Source organism: Anolis carolinensis, chromosome 1 (assembly GCF_035594765.1).
Source record: "Anolis carolinensis isolate JA03-04 chromosome 1, rAnoCar3.1.pri, whole genome shotgun sequence".
Lineage (NCBI taxonomy): Eukaryota > Metazoa > Chordata > Lepidosauria > Squamata > Dactyloidae > Anolis > Anolis carolinensis.
This window is the reverse complement of record NC_085841.1, coordinates 164,079,300-164,100,225: the sequence shown is the minus strand read 5'-3', so window position 1 is coordinate 164,100,225 and position 20,926 is coordinate 164,079,300. Positions and strand designations below refer to the sequence as shown.

The following is a 20,926-nucleotide window of genomic DNA, read 5'->3' as shown; positions in this document are numbered from 1 at the left end:
CCCTATTTCTTTGATTCTAAGATGCACACACCCCAATATAAACATTTCTAAAAATAGGATGTGTAACTATCACAGGTGCTTAAAGCTGGTTTTTATCGGTGGTACTGAAATTAGTGTGTGCCTTACAGTCAATGGTGCTTAGAATTGAATATGGCATTATATGCTTACAATACAATGTTCCTGAAACATACCAAGTTCTGATAAAAAACACACTCTCTTCTCATTGGGATCAACTGACTTTTCTGTGAAATATAAGATCTCCTGTAGCTTTTAGCAGTGGTGCAACATGATAAGTTATCAATTTTGTTACAGATGAGAACATAAGAAACATATGAAGTTAACATCTTTTTCAACATACCTGCTCTGCTATACAAATGGCACATGGGTTATGTCTCCCTTATCCAAAAAGGCTGGGAACTGAAGTATTTACATATGTATACATAATTAGATATCTTGGAGATTAGAACCAGTTCTAAATAAAAACATCATTCATGTTTTACATATACTTTATATACATTGCCTACTGGTAATTTTATACCATATATGTCTGTGTGATACAAAATTTTGCACAGTGAATCATCAGAAAGGAAAGGTGTCATTATTTCAGTCACCCATAAGGGTAATTTCAGATTTTGGGGTATTTTGGATTTTTGGATAAGGGATACACAATCTGCATTTCAATTTTTGAGACAACTAGTAGTTGGCTTAAAGTTAACTAAATCGTATTTTGAATGTTTCCAATCTTACAAAATCATGCTTGAGCTACACAGGTCATACCATCACAATAAAAATAACACTCTATTTATACCCTGCCACCATCTCCCCAAGGGGACTCAGGGCAGCTTACATGGGGCGGAGCCCGGACAGCATAATCAGATAAAAACAGCATACATGCAATTTACAAGATAACAAGATAAAAACAAAATACAATATAAAACAAAGGTATTATAATATCTGATAATATCAGTCAACCATCAAATACAATTCTGTCGTATACATAGGTGGAGGAACTGAAACGTCTATTCAAGAATACAATGATGAGATAAAATGCATAGATAATAAAATAGGGACCTAATAAATACCGGATAATAACATTTGGGTTAGCTATCTAATAGTTGTCGCACCAAAGGCCAACCGAAACATCCAAGTCTTTAGTTGTTTCCTGAAGGAAGGTAGCGAGGGAGCTAACCTAATCTCCATGGGGAGGGAGTTCCAGAGTTGGGGGACCACAGCCGAGAAGGCCCTTTCTCTCGTCCCCATCAGTCGTAGTTGTGAAGTGGGTGGAAGCGAGAGGAGGGTCTTCCTGGAAGATCTCAGAGATCGCGTAGGTTCATAGGGGAAACACTATGCCATTCACATACCATACTCCTGTTAATATCTGTGGGTAGGAACAGCCATAAGCTGCTAAAACACTTTCCAGGAAGACTCAAACTCATGCTGGAGATGAGTAATAATAAATAATAATAATAATAATAATAATAATAATAATAACAACAACAACAACTTTATTTTTCGTATTTTGAATGTTTCCAATCTTACAAAATCATGCTTGAGCTACACAGGTCATACCATCACTATAATAATAAAACTTTATTTATACCCCGCCACCATCTCCCCTAGGAAATGCTGCTGCAACTGGCTTTATAGCACAAGTGCCTCAAAATCCTCTAACTATAAAGGGCAAATGCAAATATTGATTCTCCACTCATAAAGGTATTTCTCCAACTAACACCCTTGTAAGGTCATTCATTCCCTGCATAAAGCAAAGAGGAATTAAATGGAAGGATAAACTGTGCCCTGAAGTGTGAGAGAAAAAAATCCACATTCAACTGAATACTTTTGATTCCTTCTTTCTCTTTTTCACCAAGAGCTACTCAGGGAGAACATTATGCTGAAATGCAATCTCATAAATATCATTAAAAACCATAACAATATGAAAGTGTAATACATAGAACAGAGGGAGACATTTCCCACTAGTTTCTGAATGTTCCCTACTGCTTATATTTCCTCATAGAATTAAATAACCACATTAAATAAAGAATTTAAAGAACATGTGTAATTTCCATAGCAAAAGATAGAGAAGGAAAGGTAAACAAATTTAAAAGATAGCTAAAGTAATAAGGATATCACAGTGCTCTGCATTACCATAACTTTACACACAAATATTCAAGTAGAACAATGTGAATGAATTAATATTTGAGGAAAGGTGTAGCATAGTTACCTAACACAGCCTGGTCATTTGCATAACCAGGTACAAGAAATACTTAAAAGATATTCTCCTTTTTCTGCCAGCCATTATGAGAAGGAAAACCATTCCTAACAGTTGACACACTAGCCAGATTTGTAATATGCCTAGTATAGAGTTGGTCATAATATTGTAATCATGGCATAATAGTTGCTTCAGTTAACACACTAAATTCTCCCTAATCAGCACCAATACATCACCAAGTACAGTAAAAGAGAATGTACAATTGTGTCTCAAAAAAACCCTATCCTTTATCAAGCTTATACACAGAGGTTTTTTCTTAATTTAAACAATGGGCAAATGGCTGTCATCTCAACTAGCTCCAGTTTTGCATCTTTCTATATTTCTGTTTCCAAACACATCTTCTTCTAATCAATAAGAGTACATATATGCAGGTAATACATAATACAGGATTTACTGCAGGGATATAATGCCATCTGCTGCTACATGTGCTGCTATAGCAGGAGGAAAAGAGAGATGTAACTGGTACTATAGACAGAAGCAGGCAGTTAAGTCCCAGTATCAAGTTATTTTTGTTCATGTCTCAAACTGGGAATTAAACCTAAGATAATGTGACAAAAAATCAAAAATATGTAGGATGTATACCTGTTAAATTAATTTGTACCCTACCAATGCCAATGCCTCCTAGTACAAATCAAGTTTCACAGATCTAAAGCCATTCCTGCCCTGGGCACAAATGCTAGCTCACAGAACTTTCATCTTTCCTCCTGGTAGTGCTCTGTGCCACCAGAAAACAATGTCCAGAACGTGCCCTGGTGCATCACAGCAGGGTTTTTAAAGTGAAAATCCACCAAAGGGACCATGAACAGAATTCTCACCAATCTCCCAAACTATGTGATATAGCCAGTTATGAATAATTTGTCTTAGCTGAATCAAAGCAACAGGGAGAAAAACTAACACTACATTTACAGATTATTAAGAGGCCTAAGAAATACACACACACATATATGTCTCCACTTATATCTATTAATGCTTGTTACACCTAAATTAACTCCCAGGAAAAGACATTTTCTTTGATGAACAATTCAAGGATGTTTTCTAGATACTAAGATGTATTTGATATATTTTGTCACCTTGCCCCAACCTGAAAAACAATAATACGGATGATTTAAGTCCTAAATTGCAATGTTGTTAAACTGCAATTCTTGAACAAAAACTAGGGATCTACATCGTGATCCCATACATGTCAAGGTACAGTACTGCAACAATTAAATGATTAAACTAGTGTATGGAACCAGTTTGCTGGCCATGCATTTTCTAACACTATTTATTAGAAATGCTCGTTAGCTTTATGATTTTATGAACGGGACCAATGAATCCAGGGCCAAACGCAGGTTCAAACGGGAGCCCCCTCCTCAACTCCATTCAAGGGCAGGAGCTTTCACAGGCTTTCCCTTTCACCATCTTCTTCTCCAGGTCCCATTCTCCCAGAACGGCAACCTTGGCATCTTGGCCGTCAGCCTCATCTTCTTCCTTCTCCTCAGAGGCTGCCATCATCTCTCCCACTATCCCCACCCTCAAAACATGGAAGCCAGGTCACGTGGGCCACCATCTGCCGCCTTTCTCCAACTTGCTTCAGTCTTTGCCTAGCCCTCTGAGAAAGCCTCTCTCAGAACATCTCAATGGCAAGGCTCTGGCCCTCTGAAAGGCTCTTTATCAGTGGGTAGGCTCTCTGAAAGGGACTCCTAGAGTGGTTCCCTGCTGATGCTGTAGTCCTCTTCCAATTGGTATATCTTCCACTTAGGTAGCCCCTCTAGCTAAACACTGCCCACTCATGGAGTGCTACATTGCGAGGCTCATGGGACACCAACGTAAGTCATTAAAAATGACTTTACATTACAAAAGGGGTGGATGTTTCAGTTTAAACCTGCTCGCATTTTAAATTGTATAATGAAGGGTAAATGTACCAAGTTTGGTCCAGATCCATCAAGCCATGTAGGAGACTTTGAAGTACAAATATATACAGGTTGTTGTTTATTCGTTCAGTCGCGTCAGACTTCGTGACCTCATGGACCAGTCCACGTCAGAGTTTCCCCAGTTCCCTCAAGGTCAAGTCAGTCACTTCAAGGATACCATCCATCCATCTTGCCCTTGGTTGGCCTCTCTTCCTTTTTCCTTCCAGTTTCCACAGCATCATGATCTTCTCCATGTTTCTTCCTGTTTACTCATTATGTGGCCAAAGTACTTCATCTTTACCTCTAATATCCTTCCCTCCAGTGAGCAGCCGGGCATTATTTCCTGGAGAATGGACTTGTTGGATCTTCTTGCGGTCTAAGGCACTCAGAATTTTCCACCAACACCAAAGTTCAAAAGCATCTATCTTCCTTCGCTCAGCCTTCCTTATGGTCCAGCTCTCGCATCCATAGGTTACTATGGGGAATACATTTGTTTTAACTATGCAGACCTTGGTTGCCAGTGTGATGTCTCTACTTTTCACTGTTTTATCGAGGTTGGTCATTGCTCCTCTCCCAAGAAGTAAACGTCTTCTGATTTCCGGCTGCAGTCTACATCTGCAGTGATATTCGCACCTAGAAATATAAAGTCTGTCACTGCCTCCATGTTTTCTCCTTCTATTTGCCAGTTTTCAATCAGTCTGGTTGCCATAACCTTGGTTTTCTTGATGTTTAACTGCAATCCAGTTTTTGCACTTTCTTCTTTCACCTTGATGATAAGGCTCTTCAGCTCCTCCTCACTTTCATCTGCATATCTAAGGTTGTTAATGTTTCTTCCAGCAATTTTAACTCCAGCCTTGGATTCGTCAAGCCCTGCACGTCACATGATGTATTCTGCGTACAAGTTAAATAGGTAGGGTGAAAGTATACAGCCCTGCATAATCCTTTCCCAATCTTGAACCAGTCTGTTGTTCCGTGGTCTGTTTTTACTGTGGCTGCTTAGTCGTTATACAGATTTCTCAGTTGACAGATAAAATGACTTGGTATCCCCATACCACCAAGAACTTGCCACAATTTATTATGATCCACACAGTCGAAGCGTTCCATATTTTTATAAAATAAATAAAAACAAAGTCATAGAAAAAATAAAATAAAATAAATGTTTTTCTGAAACTCCCTAGCTTCCCCGAGTTACAAATATCCAACTTACAAACAGCACTGAGACAATGGAAAGTGAGAGAAATCAGCCCCTCAAAAGGAAATTCACCCCTGAAAGAGTTATTATCATGGAGAAAAGTCTTCTCCACTGAAGCTTCATCACCAACCTTGTTTCCACAACAAGTCAATTTTTTTCAAAATCTAATCATCACAGGGACAGAAAGTGACGTGAATTCTTCTGAACAGGAACACAGAGAACAAAACAAATGTCACAAGAGCATTAACACTTTCCTCTGCTGTCCAATGTATGCGTGCATGTGTGAGTGTTTGTATATACATACATACACACACATACATACATACATACGTACATCTGGAGTTACACTTAAAATGTCTCTGTTCCCATTACAAACAAATTCAACTTAATAATAAACCTACAGAACCTATCTTATTCGTAACTTGGGATCTGCCTGTATATTGTACTATGTAATACTATGCACTGCTAAATTTAGGAAACGAAGAACTAGCTAAAAACATATGCTTATCCAATTACTTGCTACTTGAAAACATCTCCCTCAGCAATACTACTGGATAGGCATGATCTTGTTAGAGACCATAACCTCTTGGATAACCTATTGGAAAGGTATGACGTTGTTAGAGATCGTAACACTGGTCACATAACCAAATGGAGGATTATGACCAATTAGGAAAATCATAATTTTTATGTCTTTTAAGAAAAGAAATAGTATCCACATATATTTATGTATTTAGCCGATTTTCAGAAGTGTTGTTTAGTGTTCAAAACATCTACTCTTCCAAAATATCTTGCTTCTATTTTATGCTCTCAGGAGACAAAAATTCAAGTAGTCTTCTTTAAAATAACATAATTGTTTTACTCACAACTTCATGCATTTAAAATACAGGCACATTTCTTGTTAGTTTAAATTTTAAAACATTTCAGTTTGTGTCTTTAACTTTCAGTCTTTATCAGTGCTTCAACATTATATAGCTATGCACAACTTCCAACTGTCATCTTCAACAGTCATTCCTCAATTGTCATCTTTTAAACTGTGTTATAAACAGTCCCTGATGTGGTTACATGGTCTTCAGCCTCTACCACAGCCTCAAGAACAGTTAGGAAAAACTGCATATCAAAGAACACAGATACACTTCAGTAATAAAAACAACATATTATATACAGACAAATAATTAAACAGAAAAGGCTTGAGCAGGCTGCCTTTTTCCAACATACTGAAACAACCAAATTCTGTGAGCATTTCAATAGATTACCTTACATTTGCTCACAAACCACCATTTTAAATACCTATGATGTAATGGGTAGAGGGCTTGGTAGCAGTGCCAGAGTACTCAAGACTTGGATGGACAAGATGGAGAAGACTTGATACAAATGGTAGAATTTCCTAGTAAGTATACTGTTTCCTGGAGGGCCTAAATATCCTAAAAGCACCAGATCCTTTCAAATTTTGGAAACTAAGCAGGGTCAGTCCTGGTTAGTACTTGTATAGTAAAAGGCCACGGAACACCAGGAAGCTGTAGTTTATATGAAGGTTGAATGAAAAGTAATGCCTCCACCTTCGTAACTCCTCAACAGATGGCAGTAGTGGTATGCGGCAGGTACTGGCTTGTTCAGTAGACTCTCCTCTACAGTTCCATTTGGCGGGAAGTCTTAGCATTGACCGGTTGTGTTGTTAAAGTGCGAAGTATGGAACCCTGCGCAGACGGTCAGTCAATGTGACTTAAGCAACGTGCAATCATTGAATTCTTGACAGCAGAAGGTGTCACCCCATAACGCGAGAGGAGTTCCTGACAAATTTCAAGTCTGTGTGCTTTCATTTCAGGCGTCAGGATCCTGGGTACCCATTGTGCATAGATCTTCCGATAGTCAAGCAAAGCAATAATGTGACCCACACATTCTTGTGAAATGCCGATTAAGCTTGAAATTTCTCTCTGAATGATACGATGATTGTCCTGATTCAATCTGTCAACCTTTTGCTTGTGAAACTTGGTGGTTGCTGTCACAGGACGTCCAACTCTTTTTTGTCACACAAATCAGATATTCCCATCTCAACATCTTTAAACTTATTCGCCCAATGACACACAGTACTTGCATCAACACAATCATCATAAACAGCTTGCATTCTCTGATGAATCTCCTTTGGAGTGACAAGAATTCAATGACTGCACGTTGCTTAAGCCGCATTGACCAACGGTCTGCGCAGGGTTCCATACTTCACACTTTAACAACACAACCATTCAATGCTAAGGCTTCCCGCCAAATGGAACTGTAGAGGAGAGTATACTGAACAAGCCAGTACCTGCCGAATACCAGTACTGCCGTCTGTTGAGTTACGAAGATGGAGGCATTACTATTCATTCAACCCTCGTGATTCAGAGAAAGGATTGGGTAAAATCACTATTGCCTATGAATTAATGGGGTCATCATAAATCGACAGGCGACTTGAAGGCTCATACATAAACTGTTTCCTAAGTGTACTGCTATAGATTAGCATGTAATTGGTATACATGTAAGGATAGTGGTGAAAAGAAACTTACAGACACAAATATACCAAAGTAGACAAGGTTCGAACAAGGATTATAACCTGAACATTTTATGCAAAGGAAAAGAATGTATATATATCACTTTAACATTTCAAAAACAAAGTATCACAACAGAAACTGAAACTTTTATAACTATCATATTTGCTTTGAGCTCAATTTTTTGCAATCTTTTTCAGTACCATTTCATAATCAATAATCTATTACGATTCTCTCCTAAAGTTGTGGTACTGTACAGTGACAATCTGTTCCTTAAAACATACATCTTTTTTTTCTCTTCCTCTAAAATTTAGGAAAAATCTAACAAATAAAAGAGAGACAACACAAACTGCACAAATGACTGTCAAACAATGGAACTATTAAAAATAATCTTGTATATCCTGCTATGAAATTTTGTATAATATATGGAACGCACACGTACCAATTCGGCAATCATAAATGGCAACACTAGTGCAGCTTTTTTACACAAATAGCCTCTCCATTTCCCGTTATGAACTTAGCAGATTATCACATTCAGATAATGAAACTAACAAGGCTGTTCACGAGTATAACAGTACATGAGGAAAAATACCAGCTTCTGTTTTTCCTGTACTGCCCTGTACAGCACATGTACAGATCTAGACACGGGTTATTTTTAACAACTGTGTGAGTAGCTTAGGAGAAACACTTACCTTTGAGGTCCTCTGCAGCTGATCTCCTACATATGTTTTGCGGAACTGATCCAAAAACCAGAGCACTGCAAGTTCTACTTTCTCATTGCTGGAGCGCTGCAACTGGGCATCCATCAAAGAAATTAACTGGAAGACTCTGAAATGAATAACCTCTGTAAGATTTTTTTTCATTCTCAACACTCAAAACAAGAGTATATGCAGACAGTTCAAATTCATCATTTGCTGAAAAGAGCTTTCTTCACACTATTTTAAAAGCTACTATTGTTCACTTATATGACTCAATGTGGTAGAGTTTGATCACATATAATTCAAGCAAGAAAAAAGGGCTACTCTAAATTACAAGGGCTAAAACAACTTGCTACTTTCAAACAGATTATAACCAATGAATCAGTTTCTGGATGGTAAATCAATATCTGAGTTAGTCCCATTAATACAATGGGTCTAAGGGAAATTATCCTGAGGTGCAGATGCATAACTAGAACATTCTGAGGAAAATGTGCAGCAATTAGATGAATTTCCACTCATTAAAACTTGCCTTCTGCCATGATCTAGTTAAAAAAGTGAAAATTCTATAACTCTAGAACTAGAACCCTTTCAAAAGATCTGTGTAGTCATAATTGGAATAGTGAGTTTATCCTCTGCACCAACTGTTGGAAAAGAAGTGAGAGGCAAGATACAATTTCCTTGAAATTTCGTTACAAAAACTGTAAATAGTCATCTACAGTGAGTTATAGTATGTCAAGGTTTGTACTGCTATATAGTGTATTGCTAACTGTATAAAAATAATAAAATAATTAAAACATTTTAAAAAGATACCATTTCCTGACAGATGGTGCCTGCTTAGCTAGTTCTCTTCACATTGATTACTTTGGTCATATATTAACCCAAACAGATTGAAAGTGTGTGTACTGTCGACAGGTAGTATTCATGTTACCAAATTATAATCCAAGATTCCCTGTACTAGTGGTAATTGCTTTGAGTTCTAGCAATTAGTTATTTGCCTATAACCTACATCCTGAATAATGACTTTTTCATAATAATAACTTGTGGTCCAAGACAGCCAGGCTTGAAAGATACTTGTTGTATGGAAAATTAAAACAACACAAGCAAGTGGTTCTTTTTGTTTTGCCATACTTCTCACGTTCTTGCCTTCCACAAAGATATCAGAATACTATCTATAGTATAATTGTCACATTAAAAAGTGCATAGAGTTGCAGGGCAGTGCTCAGAACCTTAGTCACAAACTGAATTTGGCTTTGTTGTTGTGGTGCGCTTTCCAAGTCATTTCTGATTTATAGTGGCAAACTCGTTTTCACTGAGGGCCACATCAGCCTTATGGTTGCCTTCAAAGCGCCATTTGTAATTCTAAGACTGTATAAATGTTGTCCTGTCACTGAAAGCCGCGAGGAACACATAAAATGATGTGGCGGGATGGATTCAGCCCACGGGCCTTATATTTGATATACGTGCTCTAAGACAACATGGGGTTTTCTTGGCAAGATTTGTTCAAAGGGGAGTTGTCTGTGCCGTTTTCTAAGGCTGCAGTAATTTGATGTGCCCAAGGTTACTTAGTAATTTCCAAGGCAAGTAACGATTCAAACCCTAGTCTCATAGTTTTTTGAAACCCCTTCTTCACTCATCAAATCTTACAACATGTGCGAAGTGGAGTGGCTGAAATTTAGTAATAATAGTTGAAGGGTTTTCATTGCTGCCTCCAGCATCTGATGCCTTATTTTACATGATAAAAATATTTCACTGGCAGATACAGTCCTGAAGATATAATACACAGACTACTTGTGAACTCACATGTCTGTATCTGAAGGTTTCTGCTTTCAAAACACTTTGTCTCTTTAAATATTTATTTATTTATTTATTTATTTACAGCATTTTTACCACACCTTTCTCACCCGAGGGGACTCAAGGCGGCTTACAAAATCTGGCAAAATTCAATGCCAATAACAAGTTCAAAAAATAAAGCATGACACATTTAAAACGATTAAACATTACTTAATAAAACAGTATACAAAACTTAAAACATAAATACTTAAATCCATTCATCCAGGGACCTTGCATATAATAATTTTTTACTACTGTATTCATTTTTTTTACATTTCTAACAATGATAAAGATACCCACTTACCGACAGGACAATTCACCATCCATAGCATCATGTTCGTCAGTACTGGTGTATGTTAATCTTCCTCCTACAACAGTTCCAACAAGATACACAAGCCAGGCTAAGCGTCCTAGAGATGTAGCAGAAAAAAGAAAACAAAATATGCAAAAAATTATAGAACAATTCCATAATGCATCTGAATGTTTTCCAAACTGTTCTACAAGTGTGCCTGATGAATTGTAGAAATCAGGGACAGATCAGAATACTCACTGAGTTACTAAGCAATTTGAGATTAAATTGGTGTATTATGTGTTTGTTTTTTACTATTTTTTTACCTTTCACCAGACATACAGGATAATGAAGACATTTGAAAATGTGACAAAATTACTGTATTTCCCGGTATAATAGTCACCACTGCGTAATAATCAAACCTCCTCTTTTGGGTCCCAAAATTGGTATTTTAAACTTTCTTCACATAATTGACTTAGCTTGTGAGCCACGCCAATGTATTGCTGACAGTCTAGCTCGGGCAGGAAGAATCCATGTTTCCCTCATCACATGACTTGCTATACACATGATAGCTTCGCCTGCTTGCCTGCTCTTCTTTCAACTATGGCTCTTTACTAGATTGAATCCAAAAACCAGTATTATCACTCTCTTGAGTCCAAAAGTACTGCATTAAGTCCAAAAGTTGAAGAGAGTGACAATACCAGCTTACAAACTCAACCCAGTGAAGAGCCATAACTGAAGGAGGGGAGGGCAGCTAGGTCATTGGTAGAGTATGTCATGTCATGTGGAAAGCATAGACCATATAAAATTCGTCTGCCAGCAATGCAGTAATTTCTAGGATGTAAGACTAACATGATTTTTTTCTTCACATAATAGTTGCACCCCCTTTTTCCAACACAAAAAGTCAACAGAAATGTGTCTATTACATGGTGAAAGAGTATTAGGTTGATAAAAATGTGGATATTTTTCAATATTTTCCATTACCTTTCCAAAATGTTAAACATGCTGTTAAAGATCAACAGTCACCACATACTCATCCAAGATATGGTAAAATCACCATTTGTCATGATATTTTCTTGGAATTACTCCTTTCTGTGTCAACATTCAAACTAGACTTTTGGTTCTGCATACTTTAAAAAAAGTTATACAGAATCTCTTCCTCACCCACACAAAGCCTAGAAGTCGACTCCTCAAATTATTATTGAAGGACTATGACCTTGCAGATCTATATATCTTCCAGTTAGTGCTGAATGTGAGAAGAATCAAAGAGTTTTTCCAGGAAATCAATCAAAGAACAATCTCTCAAGTGGATCTCTTGACAGCTTGCTATATTGCAGATCAGACTATTCCTTTAGATATATAAGTGAAGGAATTGGAGTGGCTCTGTTCCCTATATTCTATGGGACACGGGACCTATCAGACATGGAGGGTGATCACTGAGGGCGTCATGCCTTCCCTCTGGGATGGCTGCAATAAAGTTTCACGCTAGAGGAGCCAGGAGTGGCCACCTCCAATCCGGTGGACTTTCTGGAATTTGAGATTTAGTGGATCAGGGTAAACAAATGATGCATCCAAACTAGAGAGAGGTGAATTTTATATTTTAAAAATCCCTGTGGTGTCCACCTGTCTGCCTGTAATAAAAAGTGTCATAATAGTCCCATTTGCCCAGGACAAGAAACCGAAGGTTTTCTGGGACCCAGGTCTGCTTCCTGAGCTGCAGGTGTTAGTAGGAATGTATTTTATCACCTATACTTGGTGGGTAGGTTTGAACAGAATATTTAGGTAATGGCCTGACACTGCAAGAAAAACCTATAGATAGCATTATTATGAACTTCCCATCATGCCTGCAGGTTCAGAAGCTTTTAATTCACCTTTCAGGAACAAAATTGTTCTATGAGACAAAGGGGGAGAGGTAAGACTTATTCAAATTATTGTTAGTAGTTTAATAAGTTTTAGTACGTATCTAATTAATCATCACGGAAAGGGAAAATGTTGTTGGGGCAAGTAAATAAAACATTTTATAACATTATATTATGTTACATCCAAGTTTTAAATCTCTTATCTTGACATCCTTTATTTAAACTTATTTAAATCTTTCTACTATCCAGTTTCTCTTCTATGAGGGGTTTAACCACATTAACCACCTTAACCGCATATTTAACATATCTGTGTATCTATTTTCAAATTCTTAGGTTTAAAATAACATTCTGAATCTGTCTAACCACCTTAATCACATTATTTAACATATATGCATATCAATTTTATAGTTTTTGCTCCCCAAATTTAAGATAAATTTAAGATAATGTTCATAGGCTATCACTCCTCTCAAGCAATGTCTGAATCTTGAAGGCTACAGCACTTGGGGAAGGCATAGGCCCGCAACAGTGCAGCCGGTGCAGGTGAGCTGGGCTTCTATTTCTCCACTTATTTTTAAACCTTTAAAGTAGTTTGAAAGATAAAAATGACGGGTCAAAGTGAGATATTGTGCAGGGATGGTGGCCAACATTCGCCCCCATGGCCCTATTCTGCAGGCTGTGCTGGCATATTTGGGTACACATCACATCTAGTGAAGATTTTGAAGTGGGAAATGGGGTATGGACAATCTACTTCAGCATTTCTTAAACTCTGGTCCTCTGGATGTTTTGGATTTCCAACTCCCAGAAGCCTCAGCCAATTTGACCAACAGTCAGGAATTCTGGGAGGTGAGGTCCAAAACATCTTGAGGATTAAGTTTTGGGAACTACTGTTCTAAACCATGCATTTTCAAATAGTGCGAGGTTGTTCAGACAAGTTTTCAGATTTTTTTTTAAAAAAAACAGCTGAAAATTGGTGCATTAAAAAAAAAATATGGTGCCATGCAGGTTGCCAAAAAAAAACCCCTAGGGGTAGACTTGAAAGCTCTGGAGCTGTCGCCTCATCTAGTTTTCAACTGACTCACTGAAGCTTAATTTTCTCTAACCTCAATTCCACTTCTATCTGGTGAATCAATGTTATTAAACTCAAAAATATTTCAACATTTACCAGTCTATCAATACTCTAAATAGCTTGGCCAAATACTGTGCTCAAATGTTGTTGAATGAATTGACTTTTACTGACACAAAATGTTAAAAATAAACTAACTGACTTAAAGTGTAGATTCATAAAGCTTTGTGAAGATTGGGCAACGCTCACCACACCTTAAGATGAAAACAAATCTCTGACTCTCCCTATCTCTTCTACCCTCCACTTTCCTCTGCAACCAAGCAGTACCTAGCACATTCCAACATTCAAATTCACCCACTCCACCATTTTTTCTCCCACACTTTACCTTATTCCTCTATTTATTGTACTCTAAAACAACACAAACAGTATTACAGCTACAGTACATGTACCTATCATTTCTATATTTGATCACTGCAACGTTTTTCTATTTCTAGTTGCCCTTTAAGATAACTTAATACTTTTGCCTGGTACAGAGTATCATCTCTTATCTAATGTCTGGAGATTCATCATAGTCATCTAATTTTATACTAACTAAAATACTATAGCCTTAAACTGTAAACTCTCACACAGTCTACAATACGCATATCACATGGATATGCTCTCCCCATAGGATTCTACATCAACGGTGCTACAAATGCCTCCCAATGGTCCATACTCGCAGAAGACTTGGAGAAGAGCAGTCAAAATTAGGGTCTTTTTAGTGATGATTCCTAAGCTCTGGAACTAATTGCTCATCTTATAAAATCCATATTCCTCTCAAGTTTTTTAAAAAATTGAAATATGACAGGAACAGAAAGTAAAAAGGAGGGGTGGAAGACAAAAGGGGAACACATAAGATATGAACAATAGCTAAGGACATGTATCAGAGTTTTGCAAGGCTGCAAATCTCAACTGATGTACTTGAATGAATATTTGGGTTTTAATAATGCTTTCATGTTTACTGCTTTGATTTTGTGTTAATCACTTTGAACTATTCAAAAGGCAATTCATAAATATTTCAATGAAAGAAAAAACAATATGGTAAGAGTCCTACATTTTAAAGAGTAAGAGAACTAATTTTTTAAGTTTGCTGTTATTATGTATTTGGTTGTTTTCATTAAGACTGATTCTAATAAAATAATTATTTGAGAAAAAGTATAACAATATGTCTTGATTAAATACAATTTACAATTTTAGGTCCACTGTCACCATATCTGAATGACTAAATACTGACAATGTGGAAATTTATGAAGTCATAAAATGGACTGAAAATCTCTTCAAAATTTAAGATTAAACTACAAAGTACCTCTGTGGGCACATGGACTCTTCAGCAATGATATTGTGTTGGTCCCTATCCACTGAAGATAAAATTCATTTTCCACCATAATTTTTCATGTGTACTTTTTCTATTCAAAACACTGAGTATATTTGCTTTTCCAGCTGCTTAAAGAGAAGATTTTTTCTTTACCAAAATAATTATTGCTGTAATAATCTGTAATTATGTTTTATAACAGCAATAATCCCAAAGAAATCAGTCATTACCATAGATCACAAGTAATCGTTAACTACTGTTAATGACCCATTTCTTGGGGATTATTGTTTTAGTAAACCATGACTGCATCACAATCAATACAGAGAGCAAGACAATATAATAAAATGAGGTCTTAATATTATATTAACTTATTTTGTAACATTAAAAGCCATTAAACATTGAAATTAAAGTGTGTATAACTAGGGGAGGTAGCATTTATTGTTCTGTGCTAACAGAAGTGTTAAGACTACAGAAAAGAAAATGAATACTGTGTTAAGAATAGTACAGATATAAAGTAATGCCAACATTCTCTGCCAAAATACCCCTTTAGGCATTTAAAATAATTGAAAATGGCCAACTGCTTTGATCAAACAGCTTCAGATACAAAATATCCGGAGTGCTTAATTTTCCTGAACCATTAAATGGGTATTGATTTGAAAAGATATGTCTTCAGTTTTAATTATAATCATTTCTACATTGTTCTACTGGAATTAAGAGTGCTTTGAGTTTAAAGTATCTCAGTCTTCGTTAAAACAAGTTAGTGTTATTATTCCAATCCCAGAGCTTGACTAGGATCTTTACTAGGTGAAAGTGTCTTAAAATATATGCTTATGTACTGACATTACTTCAAAGGGACGAAAGCTGTACAATCATTAATATAACATTAACACAGCCTGCCAACTGCAGCTTAAGGAGAAAAGCCTTCTAAATTGAAGAGCCTTGCTAGGCCCCTTAAATTAGATTATTTTACCAATTCCAGAGTAGCTGTATTAGTCTTGCAGAAAAACGCAACAGATTTTAAAAATGTAATTTCTCATACTTTACCACTACTGAGACTGACAAGTGAAAATGTTTTTACAATGAGCATTCTGTAATATAACGGCAATTTAACACCCTACTGTGAAATAATTCTTTGTCTTTTCGATTTTACTCTTCCTTGGTTTTTACAGGTCATATTAGTGAGCTAACAGACAAAGTCAAATAGTTCGGAAGGAGGAGGCAAAGTTCATTTGCTGCATCACCAGGCAGTAGGCATTGGAATGTCCATGGTAAGAAGATATTAATTCTACTCGACATGCATAAGACTTGAGAGTTAAAGCCACCAACACTAGTTTTAATCTCAATACTAATGGCTGGGTCGCAGTTAAACATAAAAAAATAACCAAGATTATGGCAACCAGACTGATTGATAACTGGCAAATAGAGAGAGAAAATGTGGAAGCAGTGACTGACTCTTTATTTCTAGGAACAAAGATCACTGCAAATGCAGTGTGCAGCCAGGAAATCAGAAGACATTTACTTCTTGAGAGGACAGCAATGACCCATCTCGATAAAATAGTGAAGAGTAGAGACATCACACTGGCAACGAAGTTCCACATCATTAAAGCAATGGTATTCCCTGTAGTAACCTATGGATGCGAGAGCTGGACCATCAGGAAGGCTGAGCAAAGGAAGATAGACGCTTTAGAATTGTGGTGTTGGAGGAAAATCCTGAGAGTGTCTTGGACCACAAGATCAAACCAGTCCATACTCTAGGAAATAATACCCAACTGCTCACTGGCGGGAAGGATATTAGAGGCAAAGATGAATTTCTTTGGCCACATCATGAGAAGACAGGAAAGCCTGGAGAAGATAATGATGCTTGGGAAAATAGAAGGAAAAGGAAAAGAGGTTGACCAAAGGCAAGATGGATGGATGTTATCCTTGAAGTGACTGGCTTGACCTTGAAGGAGCTGGTGGTGGGAACGGCTGACAGAGAGTTCTGGCATAGTTTATAAAACATGCAAATTACTTGCTCATATAACAGTAGTAAAAAAAAAAAAGAAATTTCCCAGTTTTAAAAAGTCCATCACCTGTACCTATTGCTGGAGATGTTCAATCTGACCATGGTGACATATACCATGATCAACCCATTCCTTCTCTTTAGCTAGTATAGACCTTCATAGTAAGTTCCCCTATTCTGCTTCTCTTGGTTGGGTTCTTCCTCCCCTCATCCCCACAGTAGAATTTTTCAAAGAGTTATAAATGGTGTGTAACTGCACATACTGATACTTGGACTTAGCTTTGTGACACCATCTTGCAGTCCTATCTGATTGGCTTCCTGGCACTGTGATGTAATTGGGATGTTGCTCAGTTGGGTAGGCTCACTGTCCCAAGGTCAAGAGGTAGTTGATGGATTATTGTAACACACTCTTTGGAAAGTGTTCAGAAACACATGAGTCCAAAATGCTGAAGCTTGATAGAGGATGGTTGCAGGGAACATATAGCTCCCATTGTCAAAGTTTCACTAATTGTCATTCCATTTCCAAGCACATATTAAAATACTTGTTTAGAGCCTTGGAGTAGGACTTTCTCCAGTAATACAGTAATTACTACATAACCTTGCTGTGTATTGAACTGCTTTTTCTGTCAAATTTGTTGTAAAGCATTTTGTTTTGGTGCTTAATTTGTAAAATCATAATGTAATTTGATGTTTCATAGGCTTTTCCTTAATTTCTCCTTATATCCAACATATTCACTTATCCAACATTCTGCTGGCCCGTTTATGTTGGATAAGTGAGATTCTACTGTAATACAAATAAATCCAGCCTGTGCCAGCAAACTTCAAGAATAGAGAAAAGATGGACGTACTTAACTGTTACTGAAAAGATAATGCATACTAACCTTCTTGAATTGAGACTGCCAGGGGATTTCTACTACAAGATTGTAACAGCTTCTGGTAGTTTTGTGCATTTTGGTCAAACAGCTGTACAAGAAGAGCACATGTTTTTTCATATTCACATCTGCTAACGGTACACAATTGCTCCAGCTGCTGGAATACTGTAGCTGTATCATCCAATGGATCATCCAAGCTATCTCTAGAAAACATTGTTTAAAGTAACATCATTCTGGGAAATATGAAATAGAGTGCATGTAATATCCTTTGAACACTGGCATTTTTTCAAGCATTCTAGCTAATATCTTCAAGCTTGTCAGCACGAAACAACATGTGAAAACAAGAGTATTCTTTTCCCCCAACCTTCCAAGTGAATTTCCCTTCTGAGGGCTAGATTCCTCTCACTTTCTGTTGTCTCACCCTCATTCTTAACTATGAGTCATTTGTAAGTTGGATGTTCGTAACTCAGGGACTACCTGTATAAAAAAGTGAAAGTCTGTGTATGTTTATATGTTTGTTTTGAAAAGGCTCCTACATGGCTTGATGGATCTGGACTAAATTGGTATGCATATCCCTCATGATACTAGTCAGGTGTCAACTAAAAAAACCCACCCCATTGGGGGGTTGGGGCCCCCAAAAGGAATGAATAGATATTTATGTATGCAGCGCTCAGATGTACCCACAAGAGGTCAGTATATAGATACAAAGGCTATCTCAGAGGGAAAGATGAAAAATGGAAGAGGACTAGAATGGAGTTCTATGAGCCGCCTTCTCAGAGGGACAAGTAAGGATGGAAGTGAGACAGAGAATAGACAAAGGAGTCCTTAAGATGACAAAACTTGGGTAATAATTCAGTTTTTTACAGAATCCTATATTCAGAAAATGCACATCTGAGCAATAACAGGCACATATGCTGTCTGCATAGAAATAAAATAAATACAGATATGCTGTTCTATGAAAATAAAGGTCCTGGCTCTGTATTTGGGTGTGTATATGGCTGCCTGCATCTCACAAGTATGAATCATTGTGTCACTCAGCTTGACACCAGAAAATTTGAAAGTGTGCTTTTTGTTGCTATCCAAGTTTCAGGTTAAAATTCCAAACCCAAAGGTAACACTAGAAGCAAAAAAAGGGGGAGGAGTTAGAACACTATGTAACACAATTTTTGTTCCTGGGTTATAAATGCAATTTTCTAATTGGCTCTATCATAAAAACATGGAAAAGGTTTATTAAACTGCAAAAACTTTTTTTTGAGGCATCCTACAGCACATTTTGCTAAAGATTTTCAAAGAATATCCTATCGAGTCTCAACCAATTCGACATAATTTGTGGCAGCCACAAAAACATCATTTCTGGAGTAGAACAACTACCAGTACTTTCAAAACAGGAACAGAATTAAACAGGAAGAACACTTTCAAACCAGGAAAATATTTTTTTCAAATTTTGTTACATAGTGTAACAAATCAGAAAATTATGGTAAATGCCTCAACATCTGACAGCCATACACTATCAGTTTCAAGTGAAAAAGTCAAAATTCCAAGGAGAGCTTCCTAGAAACAAAAAAAGGGAGCTTGACAAAAATTATTGGGACATGGTGATAGATATCTTCTATAAAGAGTCTTGATGTTTAAAACAACAACAACAACAACAACAACAACAACAACAACAACAACAGCCAAGGTGGAACAGGTAAGCAGGAATCCCCACAAGCTCTTTTTGGAGTATTAGGTACGAACCAAAGGGTACACTTCAGCTAGTAAAAAAATATATATACTTGTGGAAGCATCAAGTTTGAAGTAGGACAACTCTACCCATAGAGACTGCAACTATATTTTACCTTATGACCATAGGGACAGATTCCAGTCTAGAAGTAATATATGCCTTTGTAATCTCAGGTGCGTATGTATCTAATAGATGAGGTTCTGATGATTTCACAAAAGGCACGGAGGCAACCATTCTCTGCCAAAGAGTTAGCAAATAATGAACACTGTTTGGTGCAAATTCCCAATGCTAGAAAGAAACAAAATGAGATTTTCATTAGAACATGCTTTAGCCCAATGTGAGCAATTACAAACATTGTAATATACACAGCATTGTTATTTATTCTCTTTCTGTTTATACCTCAATTAAAACCAAAGCCCTGATGTTACGTAAAAATGTAAAAAAAAAAAAGGAGCTGGTGATCTTCCAGAATGTTACTGATACATATAAGGCGACACTTATTTTTTAATAAATCCATCATGATCCATCAAGATATGCACAAATCCAACCCCCTTTCAGCAGTAAAACAATGGAATTATTCTGTTACTACCTTACCTGCAAACTAGTGATGGTGAAATTCGCTATCAGCCTAATAACTTCTGGGTAATCCTTTACAACAACTAATTCCCCCAGCTGATAGTTAGTTTTCAGCCGAGCCAAAAATCGACAGAATTCATGATAGTTACCAGGGTCAGATAAACCCTAAATTACACAAAAATCCAAACAGAACAAATTAGTTATTGTCTTAAGTATACAAATGCACATAAACAAATGGTCAGCCCTCCATATTTTCTGGGGTTACGGGCACAGGTGAAAAACTGTGAAAAATAAGGCTTGTTTTTACTTGAGAAAACATCTTTAAGATTATAAGTTCTTCAGCATGAATCTATGGCCAGATGTTGTCAACATAAGTGTATTGGAGGACCTAGAGATTCCAAGAGAGGTGTTCTATCTAGGAAACTCTAGATCCTCCAACATGACTTTATGATCAACCTCCAGGAGACATGGACCATTAAGCCACACCGGTAGACTAAGACTAGACTAGAGAGAACATTTTAATCAAATCTGCAAAAGTCAAATACACAAATATGGAGGGGCTGACTACATTTTAAAAGCAGTAAATTATTTGGCAATAAATCATCACCCTGCAAATGATCCTGAAAGATCAATAGAAGCTATGGAATAGGAAATGTTGAAACTCAGAAACTCCATGTGATAGGTGATAGGAACCAGACAACAGAACTGCTGCAGCTGGTTGGTTTGCCCTCAGTCTATTAATATTAAAGTTTACGTGAATCCATGTGCCAACTAATGCTAAAGCCAAACAA

At 37.0% G+C, this 20,926-nt stretch overlaps 1 protein-coding gene across 3 annotated transcripts in view; it reads right to left on the bottom strand.

Moving 5' to 3' along the window:
- The window catches only part of ranbp17 (RAN binding protein 17), a 229,263-nt gene that overhangs the window by 173,234 nt on the left and 35,103 nt on the right, over nucleotides 1-20,926 (bottom strand). For all 3 annotated transcript variants that reach the window (XM_062958006.1, XM_062958013.1, XM_062958017.1), the window contains 5 exons: nucleotides 20,154-20,300; nucleotides 19,675-19,847; nucleotides 17,846-18,039; nucleotides 10,705-10,810; nucleotides 8,565-8,700 (listed from right to left, as the gene is read on the bottom strand). In XM_062958006.1, the coding sequence (XP_062814076.1) occupies nucleotides 8,565-8,700; nucleotides 10,705-10,810; nucleotides 17,846-18,039; nucleotides 19,675-19,847; nucleotides 20,154-20,300 (756 nt within the window). The remainder of the gene's footprint in view (nucleotides 1-8,564; nucleotides 8,701-10,704; nucleotides 10,811-17,845; nucleotides 18,040-19,674; nucleotides 19,848-20,153; nucleotides 20,301-20,926) is intronic.